General features: G+C 40.4%; 2 protein-coding genes across 5 annotated transcripts in view; one reads left to right on the forward strand and one right to left on the reverse strand.

The window, feature by feature from the left end:
* ANGEL2 (angel homolog 2) overlaps window positions 1-2,364 on the reverse strand; it is a 39,123-nt gene extending 36,759 nt beyond the window's left edge. Inside the window, exon 1 of the mRNA XM_044267170.1 lies at window positions 2,157-2,364. Coding sequence (XP_044123105.1) covers window positions 2,157-2,190 — 34 coding nt within the window. The 5' untranslated portion in view covers window positions 2,191-2,364. The remainder of the gene's footprint in view (window positions 1-2,156) is intronic.
* A 45-nt stretch (window positions 2,365-2,409) lies between these two features.
* RPS6KC1 (ribosomal protein S6 kinase C1) overlaps window positions 2,410-14,799 on the forward strand; it is a 230,080-nt gene continuing 217,690 nt past the window's right edge. For all 4 annotated transcript variants that reach the window (XM_044267182.1, XM_044267183.1, XM_044267184.1 and 1 more), the window contains exon 1: window positions 2,410-2,637. In XM_044267182.1, the coding sequence (XP_044123117.1) occupies window positions 2,533-2,637 (105 nt within the window). In that variant the 5' untranslated portion in view covers window positions 2,410-2,532. The remainder of the gene's footprint in view (window positions 2,638-14,799) is intronic.

Consider the following 14,799-nt stretch of genomic DNA (forward strand, 5'->3'; position numbering starts at 1 on the left):
CCTTACTAATTTATCTGTCTACTTTTTTGTTAATTACTGTAGAACAGACAGAAAATGGTTTTTGTTTTTTACATTTTTAAGTTGTTATTCGGCACATGCACATTTAAAATTGTTATACCTTCTTGATTAATTGAACTCTTTAAGTTTTGTCTCTTTTTTTGGTACTGTATCTTGTTAAGTCTTATGAGTAGTGCTCATGGGATATCTTGTTCCATTCTTTTAGCTTTAGCCAGAGGCATTTGCTGAATCAAACAAAATCGGAAAAAGTGGGAGAGAGATTTACTAAGCATGATTCCCAAATACTTCGCTAATGTAACTAAGTGGAGAATAAAATCAGTCATTGTGATAGGAAGAGGCTTATAAGGAAACTAAAAGTTTGGATTTCAATCTGTTCTGTTTTCAGGGGTAACTGGACATACCGGTAAAGATGTAGGTAATACGCATCAAATCCTAGAAGAGAGATATGCCTATGGATATGGATTTCTAAGTCAATGGGAATAAAGAACAAAGGATCAAAGGCAAAATCCCAAACAGAAGGAACACTAAATCTTCCCAAAAGAAGGAGAAATCAGCAAAGGAGACTAAAAAGGAGTGAATGATTCAGAGTGTAAAAGAAAAAGCAAGGAGATTGCTGACTCATATACTAAGGACATAAAGGAGTTTTGAAAAGGTGGAAACGGTCAGAAATGTTCGAATTCTGAAAATATTGGTCATTAGAAATTTTTTTCAAAGTAGTTTCATAGTAGGAATATAGTAGTGAAGGCAGATTGAAGTTAGTATGGTAATGGATGTGTGATTTTCATAAAATGTATAAATGTGTGAATACTGATGCAGATTATTTATTTATCTCTAAAAAACATTTCTTATATATTTATTTGAAAGAGAGAGCATAAGCAGGGGATGGGGCAAAGGGAGAGGAACAAGCGGACTCTCCGCTGACTGCAGAACCTGATGCAGGACTTGATCCCAGAACCCTGAGATCATGACCTGAGCTGAGGTTAAATGCTTAACCAATTGAGTCACTCAAGTGCCCCCAAGGCAGATTATTTTAAAAACAACTTAGACAATCTTGACAATGAGGGGGAGAAAGAAAGGAGGAGGAAAAAAGGCAAATGTAATGATGTCCTTTACCCTTATCTCAGTGTAGTAATTCCTATTTCTCTTTCAAGATTCAACCATAGTTTTCCCTCTATGAGAAAACCCTCCATTCTGAATATAATGTATTCTACAGCACTCCATAAATTCATTTGTCATGGTACTTAAAACAGTATGTTTTAATTATTGTTTTTTCCTACTAGATAGGACTTGACAGCAGGGACCCTGTAACTCTAGTGCTTAATTAGCATAATGTCTGGCACAAAGTATGTGAATTCAGGTTTAATAAATGAGTGATCGACAGACTGAGGCATATGCAGGTTGGGAAGGAGTCAGTGGTGAGGAAGAGATTAAAGGTACTGAAAGCAGAGTTTAGTTGTCATTCCTGGAACAATGCCTTTAGGTCTGCAAAAGGGGATGGGTTTCAGCACACAGGCAGAGTGATTAGTCTTAAAAAAGTGAGGAAGGGATATGTCCACATCTCTTAATAGAATAGGAATGTAAGATTAAAGTGTTTGTACTAAAGGCTCCTTCCTCCTTCCCCTCCAAGAAAGGCGGGAAAAACACTAAGAGGAACTGAGAACTGAGGAGATTAGCAAAGACTTGGAACGAATGTTAAGAGGAATGAAAAAAATCCTGATGAAGAAAGGTAAAGGCATTGCCAAACACCGGATAGCAACCAATGAACGGGCAACTCTCTCTTCATAGTAGCTTTCAGAGATCGTGTTTTTTTTTTTTTTTTCTTTTTCTTTTTCCCCCAGTTAGACGCAATTTCCAGTTTTTAGAATCCGAGGGGATGAATTTTAAGATTGATACAGGGTTGAGGGCTGTTGTGGAGGTTGAAAGACAAGTGCGCAGGTGGACGGGATTTGTTTTAGAAAGAAGGAAGTTAAGTCTGTCGCAGTTCAGATGGTGCTGTGGGTATTTAAAATGATAGGCCGTGAGCGAAGAAGGAAAGAAGATGCTCGGCTGGGCTCTCCCTCCATCCCTGTAGGGCTCCATCCAAGTTTGTACACGGGAGGGGCAGGGCTGGGCGAGGGTGCGGAGCGCCACGGTCTCACCTGCGTGTCCCGGCTCTACCAGCGCTCTTAACATGTAGAAGGTGTCGGAGCTAACCCACAGAGACTAAGCGGAGAAGTCTCAGCTTCCGCAGTGACGACAGCGGCGGTGCAACCACTTGATCCTTGTCTCCTTGCCAGGCGCAAGCCGGGCTCGGGGGTCAGCTTTTAGCGTGGAGTCTTCCCTCCCCCAGGACGCCGGAAGCGGCCTGACCCGGAAGCTTCTCTGCCGAACCGGAAGCAGAGCCGCGCAGCGACCGGCCGCCGTGGAGCCACCGCCCCCTCTCCGCTTCGCCGCTGTTTGGGGAGCCCGGACCGCGGCGGCGCCGGGTTGCCCTGATGGTCCCCGGCCAGCGGCGGCGGCAGAGGCGGCGGGAGGATGACCTCTCCCCGGGAGCGAGGTGCCGACCTGGCCCGTTTCTACACTGTCACCGAGCCTCAGCGACATCCAAGGGGCTACACGGTGTATAAGGTCACCGCCCGGGTGAGTGCCAGTGTCGGACGGGCGTAGAACCCTGAGTTGGGGCATGAGGGACTAGAGTATGGACCCTGGTTTGGGGGTACCTGACCCTGGGTCAGAGCCTGGGGGACTGGGTGCGCCCAGTGCCTGGACTTGCGTCGGCTGTGGGGACTTCTGGAAGGCTGGGGTAGGGACCGAGTATTGGATGCTCGAGACTCTGCTATAGAAGGTTGCGTAGTGCCTTCTTTCCAGGGTGGGGCAGGCGTTGATGGTTTTAATGGATGACTCAGACACTAGCCCAATAGTACTTAATTTCTGAGGCTGAAATCAGCAGAAGTGGTTTTGCTTGCTTCCCCGGGATAGTGTAGATTGGAAAACTAATTTATGTATTATTTGATTTATGTAATAAAAAATATTTCTTCCCTTGACCTTTCATACAGTGTCAGATTTGCAGTGAGGCACACAGACTCTTGAGAAGGATGTCACTGTTAGGGTCACCAGCCTAGGCCCTCTGTGTCTGGCTGTGCCTTTTTTGCCCGAGATTTTCATGATTGGCAGTGGTAAGAGACATAGGAGAAATTCTACTGGGAGTGTATTGTGTGAGTTGTTTGAGGGCCTCTTTAAAAGGTGTGAGGCTCCTTTACATCAACTAACCAATTTTTAGTACCCACTTTGTTCATGTTTTACTGCGTTTGTCTTGAGTTTTAAAGAGAATTTGCATCTCCCTTCTTGGAAAAGAATAACAAAAATAAGTCTGAATGTTTGTAACGTATGTATGTATATATGAGTATGTGTGTATATTAGGCATGTTGTACATATTATCCAATGGAATCCTACTTTTATTTTATTTATTTATTTTAAGATTTTTACTTATTTATTTGATAGAGATCACAAGCAGGCAGAAAGGCAGGCGGGGGCGGGGGCGGGGGGGGGGCGGAGGGTGGAAGCAGGCTCCCCTGCTGAGCAGAGAGCCCCATGCAGGGCTCAATCCCAGGACTCTGAGATCATGACCTGAGCTGAAGGCAGAGGATTAACCCACTGAGCCACCCAGGTGCCCCCAGAATCTCAGTTTTAATGATGAAGAAACTGAGGTTCAAGGAAGTTTCATAACTTGACTAACTTTACATCAGAAGGCAGGTGCACATGTGGGATTTGAGACCAGTACTGCATAACTCCAAGTTATATAAAAAGTTAAGAATTAACTTTATCATTGTCATTAGTTGTTGAAAAAGAGATACAGATAGTAGTAATAGTGCAATGTGCATTTGGAGGATGGTGTATTCCTGTGTGTTGGAGAGCTCAGGAAGCAGGATTTGAGAAGAACCTTAAAAGTTAGATAAACAGAGTTTGGGGCATGAAAGTGTACATGGTTTATGGAAATGGCCTACAGTTCAGACAAATGTGAGAAGGTGGGAGGAGCAAATTTATTTAAAGATAAGACCAAGCCTGGTTCTCCCAGAGGGTTGTACTGAGAATTGAGTGAAATTTATTACTCCTCCAGCTATGCAAATAAGGTTATTACATAGGTGGGCGTGTTAGTTTCAGATTAAGAAAATTTTTCAGATGAAAATTAAGGCACTCTTATTATCCCACTCTTGAAACCTTTCTACTTATTGGGCCCTTCAAAATCTAGACTTAGTTTCCTACATTCTTTATGGAATTAGAACAGTTTTCAACATACATAGTGTTCCCTTCACAGCACCATGTTTATTCCTTATGATGACACCACAATTATACTGTATTAATCTGTTTACATGTCTTTGTCTCTTAGTAGATTTATAGTAGGTCTCTATCATTGGTATTTATTTCCTTTTGTATCACCTATGGCAATGTATGGCGCACAGCGTTGAAAAAAATATTGTTGAATGTTTTCCTCCCCACTCTGGGCAGCACTCCCAATAAATGTTTAGTTCTAGGCACTAAGTACTATGAGGAATACAAGGCTGAAGAAAGCATATACCTTTCATTCAAGGATGTTCACAGTAGAAGAGAGTTAACTGGGCTTAAAGAAGTGTCGTACAAGGAATGCCTGGGTGGCTCAGTTGGTTAGGCGATTGCCTTCGAACCAGGTCATGATCCTGGAGTCTGGAGATCGAATCCCCCATTGGGCTCCCGGCTCCACGGAGAGACTGCTTCTCCCTCTGACCTACCCTCTTATGCTCTCTGTCTCTCTCTCTCTCTCTCTCAAATAAATAAATAAAATCTTAAAAAAAAAAAAAAGCGAGGTACAAGATGGAAAATGTTAAATGTTGTGAGAGACTACAGAAAAGAGCTAAGGGATTTCAGAAGAACGAGAGATAGTTCTGGCTCATGGGATCAGGGAATAGATGGCCAAGCCAGACAAGTGGGATGAAAAGGGCATCATAGGTAGAAGGGTGAATGGGAAGAATAGAGCCCATAAAGGCCTGAAGGTGTGCATGTGTGTGGATCTTGATTGAATAGGAAACACTGAGTATGATTTTTATTTTATTTTATTATTATTTTTTATTTTTTATTTGACAGACAGAGATCACAAGTAGGCAGAGAGGCAGGTAGAGAGAGACGAGGAAGCAGGCTCCATGTTAAGCAGAGAGCCTGATGCGGGGCTGGATCCCAGGACCCTGGGATCATGACCTGAGCCGAAGGCAGAGGCTTTAACCCACTGAGCCACCCAGGTGCCCCAACACTGAGTATGATTTTTAATTGTAGTCTTACTTCATAGAAGGAAAGGTTAACCTAATTTACATCTCAAATGTCTTTTCTTAAGCTGTGAACTAATTTTTATGACAACAGTTATGACCATGTAAATTAGAATATGAAGTAGCATGTTGCCTTAGAAGTAACCAAATCTGTAAAATATGCATGCTGCATACTGCTGTGGTTATTTGAACTGGGAAATTGCTTATGTTGTCTTTTTTCTCCTTGTAAATGGCTGCTTCCTCATTTTTTTGTTTTTGTTACAGAGTTTGTTTTTTCAATTTTAAGGCTGAGGGTCCACATGGAGATATACTATTAAAAAATAACTATAATTGGCATTATAAAACAAGTGAAATATTTATTATTTTTTGAAACTTAAGGAGAAAAACATCTTTCCTCAGGAGAATTAACCAAGTAAGTAGTGCTCCCTTGAGAGAACTTCATGAGGTAAAGATTAGGGATGTCTTCTTAATGTTTCTTACTAGTGATTACTTCTAGTCATAAGGAATAGTCCCTATATTCTTGGACCTTACAGCATTCTTTATGCAGAAGTAGAAGTAGAATCATGGGAAATACCACTGTTAAATTTTAGGTAGCATAAGAGCCCTCATCTTTTAAAACCTTTGCATTTCTCTGGAACCTAGCAGGATTGAATTACCTTATGGCTGGTTTCAGGCTTGCTAACAGATTTCTTAGTTAATTCTGTGTTGTTTCTGATTTTTTTTTTTTTTATCTGGAGTAAGTATTTCTTTTAAGAATTAGAAATTTCTTTTATAGATCTCCTTTGATTCTTTAAAGACGACACAGATATAAAAGAGCCATTAGTGATGTTTCTGGTTGTTTAATCATGCTACATTTACAAAACTCTTCCTGTAATACGTATTTCTCAACCACATTAAGTGAATGGTAATTCTTGGCCTGTATTCTTTCCATGAATTTGGAAAGCAAAAGATACGCTTTAATTTTTAAATGGCAGTGTTGCCTTATGACTACATTTTGTTTATATTGAGGCATACTTTATGTACAGCTAAGCTCGTCAATTTTAAGTGAGCATTTTGATGAGTTGTGTCAAATGTGTATAGTTGTGTAACCACTGCCATAGTCCTCCTCACTGCAGAGGTTCCCTTATGCTCCTTTGCATTCAGTTCCCTCTCCCTACTCTATCGCTAGGCAACCACTGATCAGTTTTCTGTCACTATAGATTAGGTTGTATTTTCTAGAATTTGATATAAAAGGAATCATACAGTACGCATTTTGGTTTTTTTGGTCTGGCTTTTTAACTTAGCATGATTACTTGAGATTCTTCTATGTTGTTGTGTGTTTTTATTCTCTTTTATTGTTGACCAATATTTCATTGTATGGTTATACTACAGTTAATCCATTCTGTTGATGAGCATTTGGATTTTTTCTGATTTTGGCTCTTACGAATACAGTTATCATGAACATTTGTATAGAAGTCTTTGTATAGACATTTGCTTTCATTTTTCTTGATGACACACAACCTTATTTACTGTAGCTTTATACTAACTAACATCTGGAAATTAGGTTCTCTTTCTCCAAATTGTTTTGATTGTTTTAGATTGTTTGCGTTTTTGTATAAAGTTTAGAATCAGTTTGACAAATTCTGAAGACGTGCCTACCAATATTTTGATTGGCATTGTGTTGCAAATACAGATCAGCTTCTACAGAAGAAGATGTCTTAGCAACATTGATATTTAGCAATTTTGAATCTTCTGATCCATGAACATGGGTCTTCCATTTTTTAGCTCTTTAAGCAGTGCTTTCTAATTTTCAGTGTGCAAGTCTTGTGCATATGTAAAGCAATTTGGGTGTTTTTTCAAGCTGTGAGAATACTTAAGTCCACTTTTTAAAATAAAACATTTTCATTCACTTATTTGAGAGAGAGAGAGAGTGACCACAAGCAAGGGGAATGGCAGAGGGAGAAGCAGACTCCCTGTTGAACAGGGAGCCTGATGCAGGACTTGATCCCAGAGCCCTGGGATCATGACCTGAGCTGAAGGGAGATGCTTAACCAACTGAGCCACCCAGGCGTCCCTGGAATGCTAGTCTCTGCGTTGTTATCAATACTCATCTGAAGTGTCAGTTCCTGCCCTGTGTTTCCCAGGAAGCCTTTCTTAGGTGTGGAACTCCATGTGTATTATATATTCGTCTGTTAAAGCCTTTATCATAATGTACTTGTTTGCTTCCTTCTTTGAGGGCAGACCGCCTTTTTAACTTTGTATTCATGGTGCCTAGCACAGAGCTGGAGGATAGCAGGGATTTGAGAGAAGGCTGGAAAGAGGCAACATTTTTCTTTTTAAGTGTTCCTTTTAAAATCAATATGTAACTTGTTATATATACCTGTGGATTTTTACACAATAGACTCAAATATCTACCACCATCATCATCAGGAAACAATTCCATCATCCCCAAACACTCCCTCCTGCTGTCCCTTTACACACTTTCCTCCCCGCCTCTTAGCCCCTTGATGACCACTGATCCGCTCTCTACCACTCTACTTCTGTCTTTCTGAGAATGTTGTATGAATAGAATCATCTTTTAACCTATTGAGATCGTCTTTTCCCATTTTTTATTGGATTGTTTTCTGTTGGATTTTGGGATTTTATATTTGTTCTGGTTGTAAGTTTTTTGGTCAGATATGTGATTGTATCTGTTTTCTCCTAGTGTATAGCATATCTTTTCATTATTTTAACTACCTTTCACAAAGCAAAAAGTTTCAATTTTGGTGAAGTCTCTTTTTTCTTATATGAAGTGTGCTTTTAGTGTTATATCTAAAAATTCTTTACTAACCCCAGGTCACAGAATTTCTCCCCAGTGTTTCATTTGAGAAGCTTTAGTGTGTTGCATATAACATTTAGCTCTGTGATCCATTTTGAGTTTATTTTTGTATAAGGTGTGAGGTTTAGGTAGAACATGCATATGGATGTTTAATTGCAACAAAACACTTTATTTAAGAGGCTAGCCCTTTTTTTATTTAATTGTTTTTGCATCTCTGTAAAAAATCAATCAGTAGTATGTGTGTGGCTCTGTTTCTGGATTCTGTGTTTTATTTCATACCACACTGTCTTGAACAAGAGTGGTGAAAGTGAACATCTTTGCCTTGTTCTGATCTTAGGAGGAAAGCATTCAGTCTTTTTCTTTTAAGTATGATATTCATATGGCGCCTGGGTGGCTCAGTGGGTTAAAACCTCTGCCTTTGGCTCAGGTCATGATCATAGGATCCTGGGATCAAGCCCCCACATTGGGCTCTCTGCTCAGCAGGGATCCTGCTGTATGCAAAAAATGTTAGTAAGTAGGCTTTTTTTTTTTTTTAAGATCTTATTTATTTATTTATTTAGCGAGGATGTGAATAGGGGTAGGTAGGGGTGGCAGGCGAGGGAGAAAGAGAATCTCAAGCAGACTCTGCACAGAGAGTGGAGCCCTAGGTGGGGCTCCATGTCATTATCCTGAGGACACGACCAGAGCTGAAATCAAAGAGTTGGATGCTTAATCGAATGAGCCACCCAGGTGCCCCTAGGAAGCAGGTTTTAAAAAAATGTAAGCCAATTCTGTTTTCATTTTGTGTGTTGACAACTTAACATGTTCAGATAGTACGATTTTGTGTTAAACTGCAAACTTTTAACAGTAATGATTTTGATTTTCCTTGAAATTAGATTGGAAAACAGTTTACTTTAGAGTAGTGCCTTTACAGTTGGTAAATTTGAAGTGAGAAGTACAACTAAACATTTACTGAATATCCAAAGGTAGCTTGCTGTTATAGTTTCTTTATTCTCTCTTTAGATTTTGGGATTTTAATGATGTAGAAAGCAACCTTTCCTTTCAACATACTACTTTTATAAAAACTTGTTAGAGAGTGGAATGTCAAAAATTTTCCCATTGATGTATCTGTCTTATGTGGAAATTCTTTCATTCCAGAGAGCTAAACAGTGTTGTAAAATATCTAATTATGGTGTGTGCAGGTGCTGTCTCTTGGGTCCAGACTACCTGGCTGGCGGGTAATTAACCAACCCAAATATTCTTGCCAACCAGTGACACCTGCAGCTCTGCAGGGAAAAGAGGGAGAGGAACTGAGATGCAGGTGATGGGGTAGGAGGGAGGTTGAGTTTGCTAGGAGGACACTTGCCTACGGGAACTGGGCACTTTGAGGTACCTATTATTCTTGTCAGAGGGTGTGTGTGTGTATGTGTGTGCGCGTGCATGTGTGCGTGCGTGTGTGTTTGCATGAAAAATGTTGCCTCTTTCCAGCCTTCTCTCAAATCCCTGCTATCCTTCAGCTCTGTTCTAGGCACCATGAATACAAAGTTAAAAAGGCAGTCGGCCCTCAAAGAAGGAAGCAAACAAGTACATTATGATAAAGGCTTTAACAGACGAATATATAATACACATGGAGTGTATGTAACTTGTTATATATACCTGTGTATGTAAATATGTTTGTATGAAAGTATAGATTTTATGAAAGTCAAATGTGTGAAAGTCAGAATTTTGTGCACCATCACAATTGTGTGCATCACCACAACGGGAAATGTTCACTGTGGTATAGCCGTTCTTTTTTTTCTTTTTTCTTTTTTTTAAGATTTTATTTGTTTATTTGGCAGACAGGTCACAAGCAAGCAGATAGAGTGGAGGAAGCAGGCTTCCCGCTGAGCAGAGAGCCCGATGTGGGCTCAATCTCAGGACCCTGAGAGCATGACTTGAGCCGAAGGCAGAGGTTTAACCCACTGAGCCACCCAGGCGCCCCATAGCCCTACATTTTTGTATATCCATTTACTCCCATCCCATATTTGGGGAGTTGTATCTTTGAGAGATGAAGAGAGGACATGTTCCCCCTCCCCTCATTTTTCATGTTTGGTTATTTGTATCTTGACACTTAGTTTTAAAAAAAACATTACTTTTGTAAACCTTTATCCTCTTGGCTCTATTATCAGACTGGTAGCTGAATAGCCATCAGAAGATTTGACTGTAATAAATTGCTCATAAAAGTAGCTTCTTAAAATTTATATTTAGCTAATTTGTACTTGATTCTAAGGGTACTAATTTTGTGATCCTTTTTTGTAAGCGATATAATAGATTTGACTGACTTTTGTAGTTCTGTTTTCCAGGAGTTATCTTTCAATCTTCTGAAGAAGACAATTATTTTGTGTGAATCTGAGTTAAGAGGGTGATTTCAAATCATAATTATGATGGTAATTAGATAAATGAGTATTTTAGACTTGATTTTTTTTAAAATTTTATTTATTTGTTTGTCAGATGGAGATCACAAGTAGGCAGAGAGACAGGCAGAGAGAGAGGAAGGGAAGCAGGCTCCCGGCCAAGCAGAAAGCCCGACACGGTGCTCAATCCCAGGACCCTGGGATCATGACCTGAGCCGAAGGCAGAGGCTTTAACCCACAGAGCCACCCAGGCGCCCCTTAGACTTGATTTTTTTTTTTTTTTAAGATTTTATTTATTTATTTGACAGAGAGAAATGACAAGCAGGCAGAGAGGCAGGCAGAGAGAGAGGAGGAATCAGGCTCCCTGCTGAGCAGAGAGCCCAATGCGGGGCTCGATCCCAGGACCCTGAGATCATGACCTGAGCGGAAGGCAGTGTCTTAGCCCACTGAGCCACCCAGGCGCCGCCTAGACTTGATTTTTAAGGAAAGTTGGTAATACTAAGATAAAACTGAAAATGATCTACAGGACCTAATGACTGTTATGATCTGTTGATTATCATTATTATTTTTTTTAAAGATTTTTATTTATTTATTCGACAGAGATCACAAGTAGGCAGAGAGGCAGGCAGAGAGAGAGTGGGGGAAGCAGGCTCCCCGCTGTGCAGAGAGCCCGATACAGGGCTCGATCCCAGGACCCTGAGATCATGACCTGAGCCGAAGGCAGAGGCCTATTCTACTGAGCCACCCAGGTGCCCCTGATCTGTTGATTATTATGGGCCTGAGCTAGTCCAAGCCCTAACTTCAGGTCTTTTTTTTTTTTAAGATTTTATTTATTTATTTTTCAGAGAGGGAGAGGAAAGCAAGCACAAGCTGGGAGAGCTGCAGGGTGAGGGAGAAGCAGATCTCTGCTGAGCAAAGAGCCTGATGCGAGACTCTGTCCCAGGACCCTGGGATCCAGACCTGGGCTAAAGGCAGACACTTAACTGACTGAGCCACCCAGGTGTCCCCTTCAGGTCTTTGTTTTAAAGATAGGAAAAAAGACTCATTTTAAGGTTGCTTTCTCTTTGGTTTATTCCTGAACTGGCAAAAAGCAGTTCATGGCTAGTACCAGAGCCTGTAATCAGACCTCTTTCTTCTTAGCTTCTTCTCTTCTGCCAAAGCACTTCTTCAGCTGCTATTTTTGGTCAATTTAAATTTCTCTGTAAAGGACAAATGGGTTTACCTACCAGGCAACAGGAATATTACTTGCATACTTGGAATTTTAATCTTTAGAAGGCTGATTTAGTTGTGTCCTGGAAGGGGTATTTTGTTTTATTTTTTTTAAAGATTTTATTTATTTATTTGAGAGAGAGAGAGAGAGAGAGGAAAATGTCAGAGGGAGAAGCAGACTCCTCATGGAGTTGGGAGCCTGATGCAGGGCTCGATCCTGGGCCTCCAGGATCATGACCCCAGCCGAAGGCAGTCGCTTAACCAACTGAGCCATTGAGGCGCTCGGGAGTACTTTGTTTTAAATCATGGAGTTCTGAGATCTAGTCTCACCTGTAACTGAATGATACGAGTACTATTAGTATGTGACTATCTCCTCTTGGGCTTGGTTATCTCATCCTACCAGGCAGGATTGTTGTGGTGATTAAATGAAGTAGAGGACTTAATTTCTTTGCATAGTAAGAGATAGTGACCTTCACTGTACGCCCTTATTTGTTTTAAGTAAATTCATAATTTGCTGTTGGCATTAACAGGGGCAGATGGACTATAAACATTGCAGCAGCATTACCCAGCTGTATTCCAAATTTAGTGGGTGTTGCACTAGATAAATAAAGTAATAGTAGATAACATATGATAAAAATAAAAAGTTGACTGGATACATACGACATATTTTCCTTTTGAAGATATGCTATGCATGATAATGTATTAAAGACTTTGAGAAATTCTGCTCTAAAAAATATCTCTACTGAATTGATCATTAAGCCCTTCCTTTGAGAGCACTGATTTTAAAGAATATTGATATTCCGTACTGCATGGTTTGTGAAGCTCTGCTTTAGGTAACAATTTTGAAGATGACCTGGTGATACAATTCTTCATACCAAGAGGCTGTACGGTACATGTATAGGTGATAGGTAATGCTTATAAGTGGAAATTTATGAAATTTAAACAAAAGAAAGCACTGCTTTAAGTTCCATTTTTTTTCTGGCATTTATTGGATGAATTTTATGACAAAATACTGAAATTCACCCCGAAAAAATGTTACTAAATGCTACTAATTCCTATATCAGAGGGAATTTAGTTTAGATTTTTTTTTTAAGAGTTGATGTTACTTGTTGAAATAATTGCTAATAAAGCTTTATGAGTTATCAAAATCTGGGTCTGAGGGCTCAATTTGTTCATTTTTATTATGATCCTATTCTTTCTTCAGATTTCTGATTGATATTCTTATTTTTCACCAATTTATATTCCTGCTGAAGAGAATTACATAGTTAGAAGGAGTAGGACATTTGGGCTCAATTTGTCTTATCCTAACTCACCCTTTTGTGTTTTTGATTTCCATCTCAGGGGACACATTCTTAGCTATTTAAATAAGATTATATAATTGGGAATACGGAATCTCTTATAGAGGGGTGCCAAGTGATTGAACTTGCTAATGTATTTGCCAGGTGATTATATTTTTATAATATAGTGATGTAGAAATCCGATCCAGTGTATTCTCTGTTACAGTTCAGTATCTAGAATTGGAGTAGGCACACCTATTTCTTGAACGAGTAAGTCAAAGAATAAATAAAACCTGAGGGTGGCAGGGTTTGTGCAAGTAAGTAAACTTAATTATTTCTGAAAATATGACAGGTAATTTGAGGGATGCAGTACAGTATATTGGAAAGAGCACTGGGCCACGAGTCAGAAATCCAAGTTCTAGGGGTGCCTGGGGGGCTCAGTGGGTTAAACGCTCTGCCTTCGGCTCAGGTCATGAACTCAGGGTCCTGGGATCAAGCCCCACATCGGACTCTGCACAGCAGGGAGCCTGCTTCCCCCTTTCTCTCTGCCTGCCTCTCTGCCTACTTGTGATCTCTCTCTCTCTGTCAAATAAATAAATAAAAATCTTAAAAAAAAAAAGAAATCCAAGTTCTAATTACAAATCTAAAGTCATGTGACCTTATGCACGTCTCTGGCGCTTGTTTCCTCATTGGTAAAAGGGAGACTATAATAACCACTCCTGCCTAGCTCATAGGTTGTTGAGGGGATAAAATGAATCATTAATAAAATGCTTTGTAAATATAAATGTACAAAGTCAAGCTTTTTTTCTCTTCCATGCCTAGCACAGTACCTTGAACAGTATTAGCACCAGTATAGACTTTCTTTCTTAATTCTGAAAAGGAGACTAAGAAACAGAGTCTAGGACTGATTCTTGGAATGCTCACAGATTGTTGGGGTATAGAAGGAGGAGGAGGAACCTGCAGAAGAGAAGCAAAAGAACCAAGGAGGAAAGAGGAGAGTCCGGAAAGTGTAGTCCTAGACTTCCCAGGCATGGTTTTCACTAAGATTTGCTTATGCTCTTGGGGAAAGGGATAGTTAATACTTGGCAAGTAGGTTTTGATTTAATTTTCTGAACTCCGCCTGAGTAAAATCCTCTGTCCCTTTACATGAGAAGTATTTGAGGGTGAGGAGAAGTTCTTGGAAACTTAAAGACCTTTGCTTAGGTAGTTTAAGAATACTTAAATTTTGGTTTTCCATATTTTCTATACTGTGAATAATTTATCATGAAAACATTAAAAGTCTTAAATCACTCAGCTGTTTTTTTTTCCCCAAGATTTTATTTATTTACTTGACAGAGAGGGACACAACGGGAGAGGGAACACAAGCAGAGGAGTGGGCGAGGGAGAAGCAGGCTTCCCACAGAGCAGGGATCCCGATGCGGGGTTCAGTCCTAGGACCCTGGGATCAAGACCTGGGCTGAAGGCAGCTGCTTAACAACTGAGCAACCCGGGTGCCCCTTTCTTTTTTCTTCTTTTTTTTGAAGATTTTATTTATTTATTTGAGAGAGAGGGACAGTGAGAGAGAGCGTGAGAGGGGAGAAGGTCAGCGGGAGAAGCAGACTCGCCATGGAGCTGGGATCCTGATGCAGGACTCGATCCTGGGACTCCGGGATCATGACCTGAGCTGAAGGCAGTCCTCAACCAACTGAGCCACCCAGGCACCCTGGGCACCCCTTTCTTGATGGGTTCGGGATGACAGTGTGTTCTGGACAGTGAGCATCCAGTGTCAGGGAAAGGTCTAGTATGAAGTGCTTCCTGACGCATTACGTAGCACATCAGTGTTCTCGGAGATACTAAAATAAGTTTGGGAAATA

This window comes from Neovison vison, chromosome 10 (genome assembly GCF_020171115.1).
Source record: "Neovison vison isolate M4711 chromosome 10, ASM_NN_V1, whole genome shotgun sequence".
NCBI classification, from domain to species: domain Eukaryota; kingdom Metazoa; phylum Chordata; class Mammalia; order Carnivora; family Mustelidae; genus Neogale; species Neogale vison.